This window comes from Anticarsia gemmatalis, chromosome 7 (assembly GCF_050436995.1).
Source record: "Anticarsia gemmatalis isolate Benzon Research Colony breed Stoneville strain chromosome 7, ilAntGemm2 primary, whole genome shotgun sequence".
Taxonomy (NCBI): domain Eukaryota; kingdom Metazoa; phylum Arthropoda; class Insecta; order Lepidoptera; family Erebidae; genus Anticarsia; species Anticarsia gemmatalis.
Window position 1 is genome coordinate 9,977,214 of NC_134751.1, and position 22,787 is coordinate 10,000,000.

At 33.2% G+C, this 22,787-nt stretch overlaps 1 protein-coding gene across 4 annotated transcripts in view; it reads left to right on the forward strand.

Annotated features, from left to right (window-relative positions):
• The window catches only part of LOC142973968 (MAM domain-containing glycosylphosphatidylinositol anchor protein 2-like), a 213,239-nt gene that overhangs the window by 126,799 nt on the left and 63,653 nt on the right, over positions 1 to 22,787 (forward strand). For all 4 annotated transcript variants that reach the window (XM_076116014.1, XM_076116012.1, XM_076116015.1 and 1 more), the window contains exon 3: positions 11,551 to 11,707. In XM_076116014.1, the coding sequence (XP_075972129.1) occupies positions 11,551 to 11,707 (157 nt within the window). The remainder of the gene's footprint in view (positions 1 to 11,550; positions 11,708 to 22,787) is intronic.

Genomic DNA, 22,787 nt, shown 5'->3' on the forward strand with positions numbered 1-22,787 from the left:
TAACTGGCTAATGAGTCAATTAGAGGCAAGTAGCCGTATACATAATTGTGCATAAGTTGGAATTTATGCGCAGCCATGTTCAGCCCTAAGTCAAAGTTTAGTTTGCGACTTCATTTGCTACTGTCGTCTTTTTGATTGTTAGATGTGAATAATTACCGGGTCAGGATAATTCAATTATGTTGTGTACATGTACTGCATACTATCATTTAAGGCCGTTTTTACAACATCGGTCATAGAAGCAATAGGGTGTAATCAACGTATTAACGGTTCGAGCGATACACTATGTACTCCAAGAAGAGTAACTATAAATGAATATGTCGCAATTACAGCCTTCGGCAACCCAAAGGAGAATGGGCACTCCTGGGCGGTCGGCGGCCATTAATGAAAGTAGTGTCAAATTAAAGTAATGATAACTAGGAACAACTTTTACTAAGAACGTTTCGCTGCAATCCTTTCAGGAAACAATATATTGACATGTAAATATAATGGAATTTCATAGAACAAATACAATTATTTCGTGTCTGTAATGCATTTAATGTTGTGTAATAACGTTACATCTTCTTATAACGATTGCAATGCCATCAAAATGAACAATAATCGTAACTCGTATCTATCTATTATATGGTTCACCTAGTTTCAAAGTTGTTCAAGCCGCCCGAATGTTATCTTAGTTGACAACAACCGGGACCGACTTTTTACGTGCCCTCGGAAGCACGGAGAAGCTCAGTTCAAATACCACAATGCGGTCACCCATCTATAGAATGACCGCGCCAACGGTTGCTTAACCAACGGATCGTTTACCGACCAGTGAGCGCAACTGGCTATGAACGCCTCGTTTTTAAGCTGAGCATTCAAGACAGATAAGTCGTCTCAGTGAATATATTATAGAAGAGCAAGATGTTTACTTGTTACGATATTTATATATTTACATGTTATGATTGTTCGAATATTAATAATGTCTACATTTGTATGCAATAATATGAATAGTACTTTTTATTTAATCTCCGAATATAAGCCAAAAATATGTTTTTATACTATTAAAAGTGCTCAAAAACAAAAATGTATTTTGTTCGTCATATAAGTGCGTCGCGGCAATAAAACTTCTACACGGTAATTATAGGACTAAACTACATTAAAAAAACAAAAAATCAAGTTTGGCCGCGGATCGCCCAGGCTCCATACTATTTTGCCCATTCTCCTTTCCTAATCATCAGTCATGATTTGATTTGGCCTCTATTAGAGTCTTAACCACGAAGCGTGTCTGACCTCTTTTAATTTTATTGCCAAAAAAATATTGACCAGAACTGTCTATCTCATTTATCTAATCAGATACTTATTATTACTAGATCTTCTACGTAGTCATAAATGCACAGTAAGTTTCAGTTTCACTGTATAGGAGAGTAATGCGTAATATTTAGGTGACCGACCATTCGACAGATCCAATTTCATCCTCCCGAGAACATAATCAACATCCAACCTCTAAACAAACAAAATCACAGCCTGCATTTGCGTAGCAAATGTGCAAATTACGTTAGCGTGGGATGAACGTGGTTAGCACTCTTGGTATCAGTATATCGACTTTAAAAAGAAAATCATGATACAATCGTTCGGAACTATATTATTATTGTGACCACTGAATACAATCAAATCGACAATCGCTGGAGGAAAAATGCAAGACATGCCAGGTTCGAAATTATGCCAACCAGTTCGTCTAATAGATACATTCTATTAAGTCATATTAGATAATTACATTCCAGAATATTAGTAATGTTTCTTTCTTGACGCATACCTAATTTTAGATTTTAATCATAACACGTCTGATAAAAATGTGCATGACTCAATATGCGTCATTTTATCTACAATCTGTGTACGTTTAATTTTCATTGCATTCTAGTACAAACACATAATATTATATCATTGACACCTAATTTTCACATAAAATCGAGTTAATACCACAAATACTAGGAAATGACCGATGAAAACAATTAACATTTCAAATATTATCCTGTACTGTCAACAAACCTAGTGAATTTAATATGTAGCACATTAAATAGTATTTTAACTGACATTTTGTAGTTAGAAATATATCAAACTAATGTCCTAATTATCATTCAGTATCCACAGTATTTATTATTCAAATACATTTAATTCAATATTTCATAGGTAATGTTTAGTTTTACTGATTAATTATTTTCATATTGAGTGAAATATTACATAATGAGTGTAATCAAATTATCTTTGTTGAGACTAGTTTGATTACTACAATTATCCGCGTTGATAGAAGTTGTTGACATGATATATATAGGTCCAACCTTAAGGTTGATCAGTTGTTGCACAGAGATGAAAATGCAATCAGGCTTAAATTTTAAGGGCAAATATAGTGAATGCTAATGCTAATATTCATTGCATATTTTTTTTTATAGGCCATACTAAAAAACTGTAATACTTTACGCGTAATACAAAACTCCGTCAAACAAAAATAAAAGTCTTGAAGATCAAAAAAATATTAAATTGAAGTGCTGATATTTTACTTATTAATTTATTAATAAAACATTGTGTTGTAAAAAAAATCCGTTTCAAGTTTTAGGTGGCGTATCACGAAGCGTCACACTAAATAATATACATATATATGTCAAAAGCTTTATACTATCTAGAGATATGTGATGTGGTGCATAATGTATTCAAACAGAGGATCTATCAAGCAATCTCTCTATGTTTTGTTGCTGAAACGTCAGTGAGCGTAATGCCTCAGTCCATTTAATTGATTTCGTGACGTCAATCGATAACCGGCTTCCTCCGACGGAACCATTTAGCCTTTATTAATGCATTGTATACGTTTGCTGGTTCTTGGTTAGAGGAGAATACTTAGTGTAAGATTTACTGACATTTAGAGTATTTTGTTGAGACGTCTTTATCATAAAAATACATTGAGGTAAAACTATAGCATTCGGCTTTGAAACTACCAGTCAATAAATGAATTTGTAGGAAGGTTTCATATTTTATTTTCTATTTTATTCTTTACATGACTATAAACATAAACCTAAAAACCTTCACACTACCGAATTAAAAAACGAACATAACGCCACACAAAAGCCTAAAATAGCTAAACGAAAAAGCATTACACGTTCACCCCAAAATCTTACATCGCATGCCGCAAAGAAATTAATGAGTATTACTTTATACATAGTCAAAACACACCCCGAAGACCATTTACAAGTATTATTGATGATATTAGGCGGGGCTAAGGCAAATTTCGCCCCTAATAAAGAAAGAAAATTGTTCTGTAATACGACATTGTTGTTAGGAAGGTTATATTGGTAATGTATGTCTACGTATATGAGTACGGAATGGAATGATTATGTGAAAAACTATGAACGGATTACGCAGAATAAATCAGCTAGGTGAACATGTTTGAAGCTCTACAACTATTGTTAGGTTTGAACTAAATAAAAGCTATGAATGGGATCAGTGCACCGGCTTCGTTTGACCTCAACTGGTCGTCGAATTGTAATGAGCCCGCGCGTTAGCTCATTTTTATTCACGTGTACTGCTTAGAGAATTTACTTCGACATAAAATTACATTCCAATGCAATGTGCAACAAATACATTTTGGAAAAGCAACACTTTCCATAACTCATCACTTTAACAGTATGTATCTACACTATTGAGATTTAAATATCCAAGCGACTTCGACATGCAATTCCAGATTAAAACGAAATATAAATCATTCTATCACATCACATTACAGTCACCAGTTCACTCATAATTCTAGTTCAGTCCCACACAGCGTAGTTGCAAACGCTACGCTAAATTGTATGCACCATTAGATAGTAATGCGTTGTTTTCAGATAACTTTGCCATGCGTTACACTGCAGCCTTTATAGTCATATACATTTTAGATTAGCGTTGTGAGCTCTTTACGTAACTGTTTTTGCAAACTTTATTGAACATTGTACAATCATGAGCATAAATATTTACCGACCGTCTAATTGCGAAACCCTTTTTGTTCATGAGAACATCACAATAAAACTGCTTGTCCCCTGCGCAAGGATCAGAGCGTACCGACCTTAAAGATTTGTTGCTTTGTGTTAACTTGAAACTTCTACGGTACTGCTTCCACTAGTGCAGCATTCCGGTGTCAAAGAAATTAATACAAAGTGATAGATCTTTGCGGTCCGTGAGGCTATCTGTTGTGGTAATACTTGCGATTGCGAGTTATTTTTTTTTTAATAATAGCCCAAATTTATTTTAAATAAGGAGTCCAGTTACTGTACTATAAATTTTGAAAAAGCAGCACTATAACTGTGTCCTATGTCGTTTTACTATTCTATTTATTAATCTTTTTCTCAGCTCCTATAGAATTCCTAGCACGTGTTACACTAATGGAATATTGTATAATAATGTTAGATATTATACAATGATCCATTAGCGCCTCGTGTTCATTAAATGTCCGTATTTACATAACAGGCCATGAAGAGCATGTAAGCTTACTGAATAGCGGCTAATTCTTCAATTCATTCATTCAATCCGCTTAGTTTTATTATAACTTGAGGGGTAAGAAGACAATTTTATTCCAGCCAATATATTAAAATTAACACAAATAAAAAAAAAACATTTGACTAAACGAACGTCATGGATGTATTTTATATGAAATATAAAACAGGCCACATTTTTGGCTATATTTATTTGTACTCAGTATTATTCATATAAATGGAATGAAGTAACCAGTCAAACAGATTGCAGCAATCGAAGTTGTGTGATCCGGCCTTCAGAAGAATGACGACTCTGAGCCCGCTTAAGTCGTTTGTGACGTCACCGTTAAGCTTGAGCTTTCAATGAAAGCTGTATTAGTAAATGATTCTTTCTTAATATTGACGTCAATAAAAAGGCAAACATGTAAATTAATATAAATGTTGAATAAATGCGTAAGTAAGAATGCGTAAGTAAGAACTATCGCTGTTGCAACCATAATGCTATCTACTGAAAAATAATACTTATTACAAATTAAAATTATGTTTTAATTTTTTCCAGCAAGAATATTATAAATAATTACCAGTAGCAGTTGTAGATAATATTACAGATTAATTTGAAAAAGATTAAACCAATACACAAAAGCCCATGTTCAATTTATTAAACATTCCATAACATTTAAAATGGAATGATCCCAATCATTAATACCTCGGCTTTTCTCACCAATAACTCACTGATGATAAATACTGCCCTAACAATTACCTGACCCTACATTATTGTCATTAATTTATTATCACGGTGTAATTATAGCCCGCATTGTAATATAACAGGACGGCCGGAATGCGTGGGTTATATAATATTGTGTACCTTTTGTATTTGTAGGTGTTGCGCTTTTGTTATAGATTTATATAACTAGGAAGTTAATAATATAATATGTAGAATAAATTTATGCATTGAGTAAAATAAAGTTACTTTAGTGTAAAGTAAGTGTGTGTGACCTTTTTAAATTATTTAGTATGAAGTATCTATTACTGGGGGTGTTAAGTACTAACATACCTTTTAAACTTCAATTTACATTAAAATGAACATACCTAAAAATAACTCAATCGCAGAAATATTTGCTATTTGTAAAAGCAACTCGTTTTCAAACCCCTAATCTTTATTTATGTCCAAGGAAAAACTACAGTAGCGTAAACATAGTCACTTACAGTCTTCGAATTTTCCGCTCATTTTCCACTAGATGGCACTGCAACATCAAACAGTGAACCATTAGGTTGTGCACTCACCGCCGACGCCTGCACTGAGTGATAGTTTGAGGATAATTATTCACACCCAGTTTACTTAGCTTTGATAGAGGAAACACCTAGAAACTGCTAGAATGTATCGTTTTGTGATGGTTTTACAAGAGTTTATTAGAGAGTTTTGTGCAAAACGTTAAACAAATTTTGGGTTTAAATGAAATATTGCACAAGATATAGGTTTGATTATGAAATGTTTTCAGTACTAGCACTGCTGCTGCCTTAAAACTTTTATTATTAATTTTTTTGGTTTGCTAACAGTTATTACATTTTAAATAGTTTTACTAAATTTATCATATTATTAGGTTGAATGTACAACCTTATAGAAGATGTACATCTAATATAACTTTGTGATATAATTTCCATCCTCTAGCATAGGAACAATGTGCAACATTTTGTGTACCTACAAACGTATAAATACAAACTTGATACAACACCTAAACATTATACTTTCTAGAAGTTTGAGTGGGAATCAGACCCAAGAAACCCTGCGGTTGGGTAGTTGAGTTACAAACACATAAACTTTACACTGTCAAGGTCTCGGATCTCCTTATAAGAACGAAGGATCCATTAAGCGGTTTTAAGGTACAAGGTTTCATTTGTCAATCGACTTTTTGGACTTATTCGAGATAGTAAAACTTATTTCGAGGTACTAAATTATTACAGCCTGCATATTTCTTTTAACTTTTTCATCAATGTTTATCCGTTGAAGGCTATGTTTTTTAATTCATAGTCCTCGTCATCTAATTATAATTTGAATAATATTTTGGTTATTTTTTTAAGCAAAATTAAGTCGGATTCTGATTTAGATTTTACTTATGTTGCCTACTGAATAAACAGCGTCAATTTTCGATAGAGCTATCTATACCTCTACAAAGCAACCTACACCATTTTTTATTAATGAAAGTCAACACAAACAATGTACTCAAAAGACAATAGGCATGACTTTCACGTTCGTATAAAAGAAAAAGATAAACAAAAATCAAAGGAAAGCTATCTAATGAAAGTATTCAGTTACGCAGTCTAAGGATGTGAACACACTGTGCCTTTTTGATATTAACCCATGAAATCTGTTTAAGTAATAAAGCCAGTCGAAATAGGTGGAACTCGTCATCTGATTCTGCCTACAGGTCAGTCAAAGGTCGGAATCAACACATTTCATGCGCAGGGTGTTAGTTGAAACAAAATTAGGCTGCGGTCAGGCTGGACGCCTAGAGTGATATAGCGCATTTACACTGAAGCGTCCCCTTGTTAACCTTATTTGCGGTGGATTCGTCAATGTAGACCTAAGCTTACAAAATCTCTGAGTGAATATACAAAACACGTTGACTTGGCCCACGCACCTTTGTTCTTGAGATAATAACTGAAAGATTTATACATGAACTAAATTAACCTACCATGTTAGACTTACGAAAACATTCGCAACGCACACAAGCAAAAACTTTCATATCACTTATACACACAGGCATGTTCAAACATTTGTACACTTGTAGAGTGTCACATACGACATCGTTGTATTATTTCCGAGTTGTAAGAGTGTACGTGTGTTTTTGTATGTGGTTGTACACACACAGAGACAAAGGTAAATTAATAATCCTTCATTTTGGTTTCTCTTTACTCGAATAAAGGCTCACAATATATCAAGCCGCTGTTTTCTCTCGACTCATAATATTTAGGTTAATCCTACTTTTGCCGTCAATGCTAAGTACTGCTTTCATACTTTAGGATTTTGGCTTCCTTTGAAGACAGTTGTCTCTTTATGTCATATAGAGCAACAAGGGACTTGAATAAAAATTATTGTGATGTGCCTTTTTACCCCGTTCTTTTAAAGTAGGTATTTCATTATATTTAGTGACTTCGAGTTTCGTTAACATTTTTATTTTAGCGTTATAAAACGAAGGCTGAAAGACATTATGAAGTCGTAAACAAGTCAAAATACAGGGCACGTCTAGCCTAAGTCATAAAGTCTGGAGAAAATATGGTTTAGTGAAGTCATCGATCCTAGCCCATTGACAATAAGTATCGTCTGTACAACCTAATCACTCCACCACAGTGACGTAATATTTCATAAATAGTTTTTCATTGGAGTTATGATTCAGCGTGAAAATTGTGTTATTAACCTTTTGTGGTTTCACTTGCGTGGGATGTACCATTGTTAGCACGCGTTTTCATTAAAACCCAGTAGAGTGAGGCGGAATTTAAGTAACAAACTGGCCTACGCATGCGGTTACGACATGAATGACAATATCTATATCTCCAATAATATTTATAATTTTGACGAAAAGATATTGCTAAATTTAGGACAAGCTTATGAAGGATGAAAATTATTCTGAAATCAGATCTATTACTAAAAGTATTTATTAGATTAAAAACTGATTTACGCTGTAGTTCAAATTATGATCTGTTTGTCTTCCGACTGCTTTTGCGTAACTTACTTAAAAACACTCATTTTACATTACATTGAAACAGGTTCGTTCCACAATATTCAAACAGTATACAGCAGGTTGTATGGAAGAAAAATATTCAGCCACTTACCCAGCAATTTCTTGGAGCATGTGTAGCTCGCATTCGATTATACAAACACCTCACCTTACACGTTTTGATTTGAAATTATCACGCTTCCCACACTTAATTATAGACGGAGAACTTTCAAAGGACGTTATTCAACGATTTCGTGACATTTCGCAGCAGATATCATTAATTACTTCAAAGTGTAGTTACGTATATTGCACCCTGAATATAATATTATAATATTATGGAGGCACAACCTATATTTTAATTAAGCAAATATTAATTAGAACGAAACTTAGTATTTCAGTGCCTCGCATATTAAACAATATTAATTGTCTGACACGGTATAATGGTCGGACTAAAAATACTATAATTTTTAGTTATTTATAAAGTCAGCTTTAAAAAAAGACTGGTCCAGTCGTCATCACTTTAATGTTACTTTGCTTTTGCGATATCATTTAATATAATATACAGCGTTTTTCTTTTTGGTTTAGCACAATTTTAAGAACCAAAATATCCTAAGCATATGCTTTAAAAATCGTAATAAACATTATTTATTATTAAATTTAAATTACTGTTAACCTGCATAATATGAGCTTTTGGTGACATGAAACTTTTTCTGTTGCCGTAAGATAGCATGACACTAGCTTAGCAACATCACATATCAGAGAAGAGAGTAACATACAGAGTAGTACATATGGAGGATCTACAGGCTAAATCTCATCCGTCTAACAGCCACCGAATCAGCTTACCTTGCGTGTCTTGAGCCTGTGCTGTCTCGAACATTTCTCAACGGTAGACAGCCACTGTTCCCGATAAATGTCGACGGGTCTATAGATCCTCAGGACAATACATCGTCAACGAACACTGATTTACAATAGTGCCTACCTCTTGGGGATCCATTTTGGAGATAACAAAAGGGAATATTTTAAGTGACTTTTAGTTTTTGAATAGGTTCTCTTATCTGATGTTAGGCGTAAGGGCCGTCTTTATGCTCTTTCGGGAACTGAAACCCTAGTTGCGAGATCAAAAGTTTTTACAACAAAGACTTGTCTATTTTTGGTAGACGTTAAGAAAATTCTAATAGTTTATAGAAGTTTGGTATTATAATTTAATTTGTATAAAAAAATCCTTAAGTTTGGTCTAAGGATAATGTTAATCATCTCTTGAAAAAGAATTATATATTCTCAATTTTTCTACAAGTTAAGATAACAACAAAATAAGAGGTAACATGAAATATTCAAATATAAATGATTATCTAAAAAGCTGTTCTTATAATATAAATACTTTTGGTATACTCGTGTCAACTAAATAATAATATAAAATTTACGATGAAAATTGGTGCGAAGATTAGGACCTTAGTTAACCTGTCTACGTACTCACCCGGGTTATGGTAAACATGGAATTACATAATACTAGGTATGTGTATTCACTGTGTACATTTTCATAATAAGCCGGATCAGGAAGTCGACCCTAAGGTTCTCAGCAAAGGGTTAAAATGATAATATTATTATGTTCCTAATTTTCTGAAGCTTACACATTCGGTGTAATAACCTTACTAGGTATGTACAGAAATTCCTAAATAAGCTTTGCACTTTCCCGTGACTACAGTTAGGGTGCGAGTTCTTATTATTAATTCTTGGAAAGCTATTCGTAAACTTTACATTAATATTTCATTAAGTTAAATGATTAAATAATACGTAGACGACAAAAGTATTTCTGACTACCAATGTCGTAATAATCCTACTAAAAGCATTTATTACATTTTTTTTCTTCAAAAACACTCACTCACATTAATGAAGTTATGATGAACCATTGAAAAAAAAAATTTAATTATTGAAAACAATCCATTAACCAACCAACAACCATTTATACAAATTAAATCATAAAGCCAAACTTTTTCAAAGTAAAGTCGAAACAAAATTAATCAAACACTCATTACGGCTAGGGTTAACATATTGAGCCTAAAACTTCACACACGTATTCCTTTTATCTAAAAAGTATACGACATTACCACGAAGGTTCGTTATTACATAATACAGGTAGAGGCTCTACAGTTTTTTGTTACCTGGCCGTTGTACTAGCCTCTTCTTTATGCCGGACCGAATACCAAAAAGGTTTTTAGTTAAGCAGGTGTGCGTGTCGGCCACAACATTGTCCGGTTCAGCTCGGCAGCCCGCATATACCCACCGCTGAATGTCATTTTCTTGTTTTTGAGCCTAGTTGCCTGTGGTGTAAATGACTGTATATTAGCGGCGTCGATAGAATTCATTAATTTTAACTTATATCCGACTTGAAAGAACCAATCGTAGAATACTGATTGTTCTGAAAATAATTGCACTAATAAACAGCCATTCTCGTTGTTTCAAATTGGTACACATAAACGCATAGCAACCTAATAAAAAATCACTAAACTCACATTGAACAAGAAAATATGAAAATTCCTAGCTAACATAACTGTTATTACATGGAATCCTAAGTAGCAATATTTGAACTTTATCCTCAACCTTACTACGTTTCATGTACACCGAGAAATCCTATTTCCGTTACATAGTAACACATTCTTTCGTTTCGTATTCTACACACGCTTAAGCTTATAACCTAAGGTATGTACCCCTGTTGAGGGATTTAGTCCGCTTACAACGTAACACTGTTTCATACAAGGCTTTAAGCAGATAAACACAGGGATTCTCTGGGACTCTCCTGAAAATGATATTTTTGACTTGAATGTTTTTTTACTCATACTCATCTGACCAGTTATAATACTGGTATCATTCTCAATCCGGGCACGACAGGTTCGGTAATCTTTACTTAAATAATAAATAGTCAGAATCTTTTTTTTTTGCAATAAGATTTTGATAACCTACAATGCTGTTTATGTCTTGTTTTAGTGAAAACTTCAGCAGTCATATTAGTTTAAGCCACTGTAGCAAAATTATAGTATTTAAGATAATAAGTTTGCGTTACTTATTCTAACTCACTTTTGATATTTTATTTTTAAGCGTTTAGTGTAATGATAGTCTCAAGTATCAAACGGGTTGAAACCTATAATTATTTTGTGGAAACTTCCGTCGATTCTACCCATGAAATTTTCACACTCACTCTCACTTTCACCCTCCAAATTTTAAAGGAAAAATATTTTGTGCGATTATATGTCACAAAAAAGTTACATTATTTCTATTATTCTATATTATCTTATAATGTAGTCTTAATCTGTAAATATTTGCTTGATTTTAAAATCTGGTATTTAAATCATTTTTTTCCTTAACAGGCGGAGGAGTAGTAACATCTCCGGTAGCAGCAACAGTGACTCGAGTACCAGCGATAGTCGGCGGTGAGGCTGACTTGCCATGCGACACTCGACCGCCAATGCACAACGATAGCTTACTACTCGTCGTGTGGTATAGGGACGATAATCCCGTGTACAGGTTAGTGGCTTTTAAGCTCTTCTATTATTGTTGTTTATGATCACCAAACGCGTTAACGGCGGTTATCAATAATATTGAATTCGTACTAAATCGACTGCACGTTTTAGATTCACTTATGGTATTCAAACTGTTTATCGGTATTCCTTCCCAATGCATTTTTGTGCAAAGCGCTTTTATGCTTTTCAAGTGTAGAGAGTTCAGCGGGCTTATCACGTATCTCATTTGACAACTAGTGTACGTCAAATTGATGCTCACTATTCAGTACATTGCTGCTTTGACGTAACGTGTTAATCACTTCATTCTAAGGAAGAAAGCAATGTACAGTATAGTGGCTTTCAAATATTTGACAACTGAGATACGTGATAGCCCCCCAGGTCTGTATGTTCAAAAACAACTTTTTAATAAGAAGTATTGCATCTCTGCGAAGATAACCAGCACCATCACTGTACAATATATATAATCACACACACAGTGCTGTCTTGTTTGGGATTTTAAACTACCATCTTACTCGTCTAATGTGACAATTAAACAATGTTTTCGCATAAAGTTCTATTTTTTAGAAACTATAAATGTTAATTGTGTAAGTAACCAAACTTAATATGATAAAATTGATTAGTTTAAGCCAAATAGCATAACGATACTCACATAAATGAGCCCGCAGGGTGCTAGACATAAATTGAATGTCAGTCATCACTGCTGCACTTTGATAATGGCTTGATCATAGCCGTGTGTGATTGAAAGGCTTTTGACCCCAATTATAATTGGTTGCACTGTACGTACTAGATAAATATAACTAGGATTTAATAAAAAAAATGGTACAACTAAGTTTTATTTGTGACGTTTTTTATAGTTTGAAGAAGGCAAATGTTTGTTTTTTACTTAATCGTTCTCAAGACATATATCATTTGAACAGTAAATAAAAATAAATAAATAACACTATAAATCTGACTGTGCTGTTCAGTAAAACATTTTGAGAACTAACTATTGATGTGATTTGAATCGTTACGTAATTTTAAATTGAAGCTGATTCGTACCAAGAATTCGTCGATGCTGATGTTATTTCTGAAAAGGTATCATTGTAAATCCTAGTTACACGTGTATTTCATTTATTTCATTGGAATTGAAACACGTCCTTGTTAGTGAAAACGTCCGGTTCTTTCATAGAAATCAGTAGAACGTGAAAATAGTCGTTTAGATTTCACGACGGAGACATAAATAGAGCTTTACGGAATATCAGATAAACTAAGCAAAAATAACTAGAAAATGCAGCAAACAAGCAACGTCCATTTTAAAAATTGGAGTTTTCCGACCAATACCGCAATTCTCCCCTGCTATTGACTACCGACAACCGGCTAACTATCGAAAAATGTTGTTTGACGCAAAAATATGGTAATTCTGTCAGATTTCTTAGAAGCATAATTTGCTGTATTTAAGTTCTAACACACAATATAGAATAAAATACAGTGATATTAAGAAAAACAAAGTCATTTTATTTAAGAGTTTCATTGCTCCGAAGGAAATAAAGTTTTCATTTAATGGATGACCTCTCGAGCCATATCAGTGCTTGTTGAGTACCAATAATCTTGCGAAAGAAACTGAGATGGCGTCGTCACAGTTTTTGAGAAAATGTATTTAATTTTGTTGCGTATTTTCTTAGTATTTGAAATTCTGTTTAATTTATTGACATAATTTTAAAATTACAGTATAGCATTAGTTACGTTAAGAATTGGTTTAAAATTAGTTATTTCATTTTTTTTTACAAAATAAAGACAAATATTCAAATCAGTCATGATAAAAAGTAGGTATTTTTCCAAATTTTTTTGTTATCTTTATAATATGTCTCTCTTGCGTTTCAACCTAACAATGAAAAGACCTTACCTACCTTGTCCTAACTTTAGACACGGTTATCATTCTGAAGGTAAAAAAGGGTCATTCCGTTTTGACGAGATTCGTAATAGAGTGCCCTTTTTTTCTTTACGTTTGCTAGTCAGCATGAGAAACTGTAAATGTAACGTGCTTAGTGCTTAAGCTTCTTTCTTACTAAAAGAGCGTATATTGCACATATAAGTAAGAGTACCCTTTTATAGATGATTTTTTTTATTAATTTCACCTTTACGATATTGATTGTCTTTTTGAGGTACGAAAATCTGATGATGTAGTGGGTTATTTTCTTTTTAAAATCGGCAAATAAAGATTAAACATAAATAAAGCATATTGACATAAAACAATATTAAAATAACAATTGAGGACATTATTCTAACTCGACTTCAGTTTCAATTCAACTTGCTGACTAACTTCTAAAAGTATTATGGTTCACCACATTGTATCAACCCATTGCACTGTTACACTCGCTCTTGCGGTGATCGTATTCTGTCCATGGCTTATGTATGTGCTGACTACATTTCCATATAAAGTGAAACTAAGAAACCACGCGATACACCGCTGTGGGCTACAGACAACTCGTGAATTTACCTAATTTCAAATACCGAGCATTCCACCAAACTTTATATTCTTTAAGTATCGTTTACTTTACACGTTAGATACAGTAACCAATGTCATTAACACAGAAAGACAGAGACAGAACATTTTGTAACAGCAGGTAATATAACTAAACTACGTAAAACGAGGTTTCCCGGCACAAAGTTTCAACTTGTGAAAACTGATATCGGTACGGGAAGAAAGTTACCATAAATTCGCGAATCAATGAAGTAACTTCTGTTCGTGACTGTTAACTTTACATAGCTGCTGAAGAAAGGAAATGAAACGGCGCTTTGGTTTTGTTTTAGTCGAAAATGCGGACCGTTTTTCGTGTAATATGAATTTTGTGTACAGTTTATTTATACATTTCTACGAGGTTGTATCCCTCAGTCCATGTGTTGTTTTGATAGTTTAGTGCCTTTGTTTAGGTTTAATGATTGTCTTAAATTAAGATTATTTTTTCTCAAAGATCCTTAAATATGGTGATATCAATTTAATTTCCAGGTGTAAATATTTGTGTTTATTTTTAATAGAGTATCAATAGCATATAGGTGAAATTATTACAAGAGTAATTACCCAATCTTATCGAATTTCTGTGAGAACGATTCGATCACGAGCATCTGGTAGCCGCTTACTTTCATAATCTTCTCACGTTTGAATAATCTTCTGCGTCATAGTCCCGTTGCGTCACATTCATCGTCCAAAATGGCAATGCTTTAACAGCCTACTGGCAAAAAAATGTTTGTGAAGAACACAGTAAGAGTAGTTGTTAGCTCCATACTATTATGTAAATTGTGCCAATAACAGCATACAGTAATTTTAATTACATGATATAAGTATCTTCGAGCGAGACTTTCCTTCGATTCTTCTTCGTATTCATAGTTACTCAAAACATACATATTTTAGTACGTTTCAAGTTTGTTACAGGGTTTACGTAAAGAAAATCTATTTGAGTATTCTTTCCTTTGAAAAATAAAAGGTGACTTGGCTGCACAAACATGCAATCTTGCAAGATTTTCGTCGTGACTAGCGTGGTTTGCTCCTAACATTATTTCTCCATCGACTTTTATCACAAAGAAAAGACTCGATGTTGACTTCAAAATAAGATCTTTATTCTTGAGAAACAAGATTAGAAAATTGTAATAGTTTCGTGATTAAAAATTTCCATATATTTACTAAAAGCCATGTAATATGCTATTTGGCTTAATGTCCCACTACTGGGCAAGGGTATTGATGTTACTGTAAAAGCCCGAACGGTGGTAAATCCTAAGATTTTCCGGTATAACCTAAGATTTACCAACTCGCAATGGTAAAAGTCCGACCAATTCTTTTATTTCGAACTTTTACCTATATTCACATGATGATATCGAGATGTCGCCGGAGCCCCGCTTCGCGGGGCTCCTCCTTTTGGGTGGTTAAAAAAAAATAACCACGAAGGCTAAGGTGGGAGCTTCGCTTCGCTTGCTCCCACCTTAGCCTTCGAAACCTATCCTACCCATGTTGCTTTGCCCAAAACTCCTTCTTTATAACTATGTCGCAGTATATAATTATACAGTGAAATAGTTATAGACATAGTTATGAAGGAGGATTTTTTTATATATCGTAACATAGTTTTTAAACTCTGGCTTGTTCGGACTTTTACCATTGAGAGTTGGTAAATCTTAGGTTTTACCGGAAAATCTTAGGATTTACCACAGTTCGGGCTTTTACAGTAACATTGATACACCAAAATGAGAAACGGTTTAGGCATTGAGACCTTCACGCTGGCCAAGTGCGGGATATTGCTTACCTTTAAGAACTGTTCTGAAGAACTCTCAGGCATACGAGGTTGCATCATAGTGTTGGAACAAGTGATTATAAATAGAACACACATAACTTCGACAAATCATTGGTGTGTTGCCTCGGGTTCGAACCGTCGACCTCTAGCGTAGGAAGTGACAAATTTTACCACTCGGCCATCAGTAACCAACAATATGAATATAATAATTTTCTATCTTATATTCTGTCCACTTCAGTCATGCTCCAAAAAAACTGGTTTTTTTTCTCGTTTTTAAATAGATATGAATTATTTGACAGCTTTTAGAGCTGCTTTGGTACTTTATTAGTAGTATATTTCACCATAAACTGTTAAACATCGTTTAACACCATTTGCCGGTTTCAAAATTAAAATACTAACATTTTATGTACAGCTATGAACATTTCACTGCCGAGATAGTTACTGTGACTATAAACATAATATAGCGCCCTGTTCATTGCGCGAATGAAAAACGAAAGAGAAAAATATGGAGATAAAAGGATTGCTGTTTTCGCTATACATTTTCTTAGTCGCCGTTGGAATTTTAGAGAATATTTTAAACAGAATCCCGTCGGATTACTCCTTCAAAGATTTCTCTGAGGTACAACGTTGTAAAAGTGTGACGTCGTTAAAGGTATCTCGAACTGTAGGTTACTGACAGTATACTTTTCAATTCATGTTCTTTGGGCGAAAATGTAACTTATACGATGTTTACTGAGTAATTGTGTTTACTGAGTATCGTCTTACATCTTTCCAGAACCTATTAGAGAACGACTTTTATTGCCGTCGTTGTTTATCTGGAATTGATGACAATCATAGTTAAATTATTTATTTGCTATTATTATTGACAAGACCTTTACTAATTTTGAAGTCCTCGGCGTATTAAATGATGTGACGAAAACCGTAATAGTTTTTTGTACACGAAACTAGTTTTTCCAACTTTGTTTCATTGTTTATTTCAACAGGAAAACGCATAATACGAATATTTTGTACCCATTTTATTGGCTCAATAAATAAAAAAATACTAAACGACATTTGAAATATTGCACCATTAGTATACCATGTATGGCTATGCAACAAATCCTAATTTACACAAAGATTTATAGTGTCAAATACCACAGAAGTTACGGGTGCCGTTTTAATAACGACCGTGAATAATATTATACATAAATCACTTATATGGACCGTAACAAAAGTTTACTTTGTTTTGTTATTGTGTCATTATATAAACAAAATAAACTGACGTAGCTGTCACATAAATAATGAAGGATAGCTTGAAATATAGAAAAAAAAACGTCGTTCGCTTCCCCCATTTTTGTTTTAATGGTTGTATGTGTGGTTTGCTCTAGGAACAGGTGTATGTGAACCCTATTTAAGTATTTTCTAACGATTAAGCTTCAATATGTTTGAACTGTGTAGATTTTATTATTACCAACATTATAATTTATATGTAAGGTAGAAAAGTCACGACATTTTGAAGCTATGTTTTGTAATAGGTAGATAGCGGTTAAGATTTTTAATTTAGAGTCTGCAGTATCAGAAATTTACTTCGTTTCTCATATTTTACGTGTAACTTGTAATTGGTGTCACTTCACTAATTATCCACCATTAAAATTTCTGAGATTCATTCTTGATACAAATAATCATTGTAAGCTAACAAATTCTCCGACAAAACCTGGATAAAGCAGCTTTAAAGAAATTGTTTAAAGAATTGGGTTTACCTCTACTCTGCAATACAATTTTCACTCAAATTCATAGCGTGAACAAACCGCTATAGATATAAATGTTGATAAAAGCTCGAATTGCGGGCGCCCAGTGAAATTCACTTAGCGATTCTCGAAATTAGCGGGCGTAGACAAAGAGTTGCATGTTTCCCTCTTGTTACGTTATAAAGACGTAATTAAGATTAAATGATATTGCATGGTATGTAATTTTTACTTTGGCGTTTGGCGCTCTAGTTTATTTTGTTTTTATACAACAAAATATAACCAGATATCGTTCCAACATTTTATATTATGCTCGTATAAGCTTTTCTAAAGACATTTGGTATAGTTAGAGACTGATATTTTGCCTATAGTAAAGTTAGGTTTAACGAGTCTTGCATTATAAAAAGTAGCATTTTAGGCACTTTCTTTAAATTTTCCAACGGACCAAAAAGTACACTGCAACCAACCATGTTTTTTATTCCCATTTAGGAGGAAACTTTCCAAAACTTTGAGCTGCTTCTAAGATTATTCCAAAGGAATATCCTACTGACACTGTCCGATCTAGGTTTCAAATATCTTTGCTATATTTAGACAAAGCCCCTAGACGCTCTTATTATATTACTGTGGCTATTTACCTCAATAAATAATAATATATTTTCCTTTCAATAGTTTCTAATTACGGGTTGTAGTAAAGTATCCTTAAATAAACTCGGTTAGAAACAACATTATTAATGTAAAAATAATTATATGACTCCACTATCATTATAATTTAGTTTGTATACTAATAATAATATACACAAACAGTACACATAAACAGTAGTAGTATAAAACACATTCCTTTTGATATTATTTAATGATTGTGAATTACTTTTTCAATATTTACGAAAATTTTAATTTATTAAAGTAGTATTTGTTTTGTTAGTGATTATATTTTATTATTTTATGCCATCATTAATAATTTCTATGTATAGTCGTTAACACCTTCTCAAGTCCCTGTTATGATTTAGTGATACCTGATACACATCTAAATATGAGACATGATATCCAATCAGTTAACTAATTAGCCACTAATGCAGATTCAATAGCTTATAATAATGTCAACACGAAAAGATTTGAACAAGCGTTAGTTTTAGTTGGGCAAAATGAGGACAATAGATGCAATAATTGCGAATCACCCCTGGCAATTTTTGTTGCAAGTTCTATGTATAAAATCGTTTTATTTGGTCAGAGCCAAAATCGACGTAAAATCGACAACAACGAACTTTGTAATCTTTAAACGGTTTGACATCTGTATAATGTAATAGTAGTAGGTGCTAATGCGGCTCGAACGCAGGCCGGTTTCTAAAATGTTCAGGAAAATCGTCCGGCTTACAAAACTATACTAATTTTATAAAGCTGAAGAGTTTGTTTGTTTGTTTGTTTGTTTATTTGAACGCGCTAATCTCAGGAAGTACTGGTCCGATTTGATAAATTCTTTCAGTGTTAGATAGTCCATTTATCGAGGAAGGTTATAGGCTATATATATCATCACGCTACTACCAATAGGAGCAGAGTACCAGTGAAAAATGTTACAAAAACGGGGAAAAATTTTAACGCTTATATAACGCAAGCGAAGTTGCGCGGGTCAGCTAGTCTATACTAATATTATAAAGCTGAGGAGTTTGTTTGTTTGAACGCGCTAATCTCAGGAACTACTGGTCCGATTTGAAAAATTCTTTCACTGTTAGATAGCCCATTTATTGAGGAAGGCTATAGGTTATATATCATCAACGAAAAATGTTACAAAAACGGGGAAAATTATGACCCATTCTCTCTTACGTGACGCAAGCGAAGTTGCGCAGGTCAGTTAGTTCTAAATAATTGCCATAATATCTGGCATCTGGCTATCAACCAATTTTAGACCAACATTTCTACCGAAAATCAAAATACGTTTCTATTCAACCTCTGCTTTATCTCAATTTTCTCTCACAAATTAGCATAATCATTTCCTGGATCAAACAACTGCAATAATCTACCCACTGAGCGAAACTAAACGCAAACTACAATTATCCAGTGCATTGGACGCCAACCGAAGTTCGGGCAATTTGAGAGAATGAATTTTGTAAGTCACCAACAGAATGGAAATTCCAAGTTTAGTCTTAAGTCACTGAGCGATTCTGCAATTAACAATTAATTCTTATGTTTGAAATAAAATAAGAACGATGATGATAGTGTGAACCTCAAATATATATTGATAGAACTTTTTTGACATGTAACTCAGGTGTTACCTTTTTAAACACGGGAACAATGTCGATAGCGGAATGATTGCAAATGACGTAAAATTACTCGTATATCTATATTAAAACCGTTATAAATTGTGTTCGAGAAACAAGAATCTTAAAATAAAGTGAATATTAAAATTTCAAACTGCAATTTAATTAAGTCGTCTCATTTCCAGACACAAAACATTGCAAACGACTGCTTCAAAATTAGTAGCAACGTAATGTAATATTAAAATTTGCATCACACAAGTTTTAAGTTGGAGATAAATTGAAATTTAAGTCGTGTGCGCTGTTTCCAGTGGCGAGTAACAACAATTGCTGTCCATTAAACTCTGATCATTTAGCGGTTGCTTTAATGCAATGCATGTTGCAGGCATGGATGCGTTTACTGAAATTGTTCCTGTTTATTTCAATACACTAGCAAATGATTTTGACGTTGTCTTTGGTATTACAATATTTTTATACAATTTCTACGGAACAGATAAAGAGTGACTAAGATTACCAAGATTAGTATAAGCTTTTGCTAGATTGATTGAACTTTTTGCTTTGGTATAAGATGTTACATTAATTTTGAAATACATTACATGACTATTTCAAGTACTTTGTAATAAGTTTACGAAATAAAGGCTATTTTAAATTTGAATTTGAAAATTGACATCAACATTAAGTAACTACACTATAGTGCAAGGCCAACTTAAAAGTCTCATAGATAGTTAAATTCTAAATACTATAAAATCAGGCCATTTTGTTACTCTTTCAATTCCTACTCCAATCCTATCAATAATAACTCAAAAGTAGTTCTCAAAGACAGCAATCGTTTATTACGTCACAAGTCAAGTGTCGTCCGCTCTGTGCTAGCGTTGAAATGGGAGAAAGAAGGCTTGAAACGCCAACCGCATCGAAACTCGACTGATGTAACAAGTCACCTTTCAATGGTTTGTTCAATCGATACTGGTTTTATTTTCAAGATGTTTGAAACTTTTCATTTAATTTGAAGCATTCTCATGCTTATTTTTTTGATAGCCGTTTCTTATGTTCAAAAAGAAATTAAAAGTATGTTAAATAAACCATCTTCACTATTACTGATATTAAGAAAACCAAGTCCATGTACCAGTTTGTGATCTCAGAATCGATCTATAGGTAAAGCTATTCCGGGGAAGATTTTTGGGTGTCATATGTTTGCAACAAGTTTAGCCCGGGCGGAGCCGGGGTATGTCGTTAGTCTACTTATACTAAATTGATTTTCATCATATTTTATGCTTTTAACATGTCATGACTTTTTCGCCGCTAAAGTGGTCTGACATACATACAAACGTACAATTTCACATTTATAACATTAGTAGTACCCATCACGCATGCAATTATTGGATTGAATCCCTGATGGATCGACCAATTCGCAGTTTGCAAGCACTGAATTAGCTCTCAAAATGACAATGGGCGAGCCAATTGCCATTTGTCGGCGCTACACAAATCCCAGGCGATTGCGAGCAAAAATCCTCAATTACTGTAGGACTAAGAATTGGATTGCTTAGCTCTCGATTGCATGTTTGACCTAAAGAAGGCTTGTTCTGTTCAATCTGATTTATTTATTTGGTACTATTGTTGTGACCAAAATCGAGTGTTATCTAACAAGATTATCTACTTATGGAGATTGATTAATACTAGATAGAGATTATTTGGTTTATTTATTTACTATTCTTCGTTGAGAATTTTAAAGGAATGAAATAATCCCAGATTAGAACTACGAGTGCATGTGACATAAAAGGTACGTGTGTGAGTAAGTGACAGTTCTTTTTTTATATTATCAATTAGTGTTTTGTTCATAGAAGTTTATAAAAATTTAAGAATCCGAGCACTTTAAAACATTCAAATAATTAGCGCACTAAATTTCCCAACATTAAGTCTGATAATCTGAAAAAGAATCTTAAAAGGCATTTATAGTGCAGCGCAATTCTAGTCAGCTCTTCATTAGGTATATAGTTACTAGAGTCTTTACAACTTCTGCATTAATTAATCTAGTCCAGAGGGTAATTACTCTTCACCTTCCCGCTTAGCGCTCGACGCTACATTCAAAGATGGTGGAAATACAATCTACATTTATCATAAATCCTACTCATTCATCTTATTCTTATTATTTTTATAATATCCAGCCCGTTTTCTAAGAGCAAACGTGTAATAATGTATGTTTATTAGGGATAATATGGTTTTTTGCCTGATGAAGCACGAAAACCAAATGTAAAAAAAAGTATTTAATGATTGGATACGGCATAAATTTAAGTTTAAACGTATTTACGTTCGTATAGTTATAATATATTATAATAATAAAATTGTATTACATAATTTATCGTTTAATATTATCATGGATTGATATACATATTTGGATTGGTTAAATTATTTTTTGATCAAAGAGCAAATTGGATTATGACTATTGAATAAAATTTTAAATTATCAGCATTAATCACTACACCATAAAATCTATTTTACTGCAAATTCAGAACAATCAATTTTCAGTATTAACTAATAACAATGAATAGGTTAATTCAATTAATTAACATACATTTATTTAAACCTTAATGATCCAATTACGTTTGTGACTGAATGCGGCAATGCTAATATACTAATGCAATGTTCGTTTTGCAGGTAGAACATATATTTATTGATCACTATAAATCCGGATTTACGCAAAATAAAAACATTGAAGAATGGTCTTAAATCGTAATATTTTGTGTGAATCTGAATTTCTTTGTTTGCGTTATCTTTCATTTCTGTGAACACCGAAATGGTTTTAATAATTCTTAAAACGATTTTGACTCAACTTTTATTGCAAAGTCGCGAAAGTG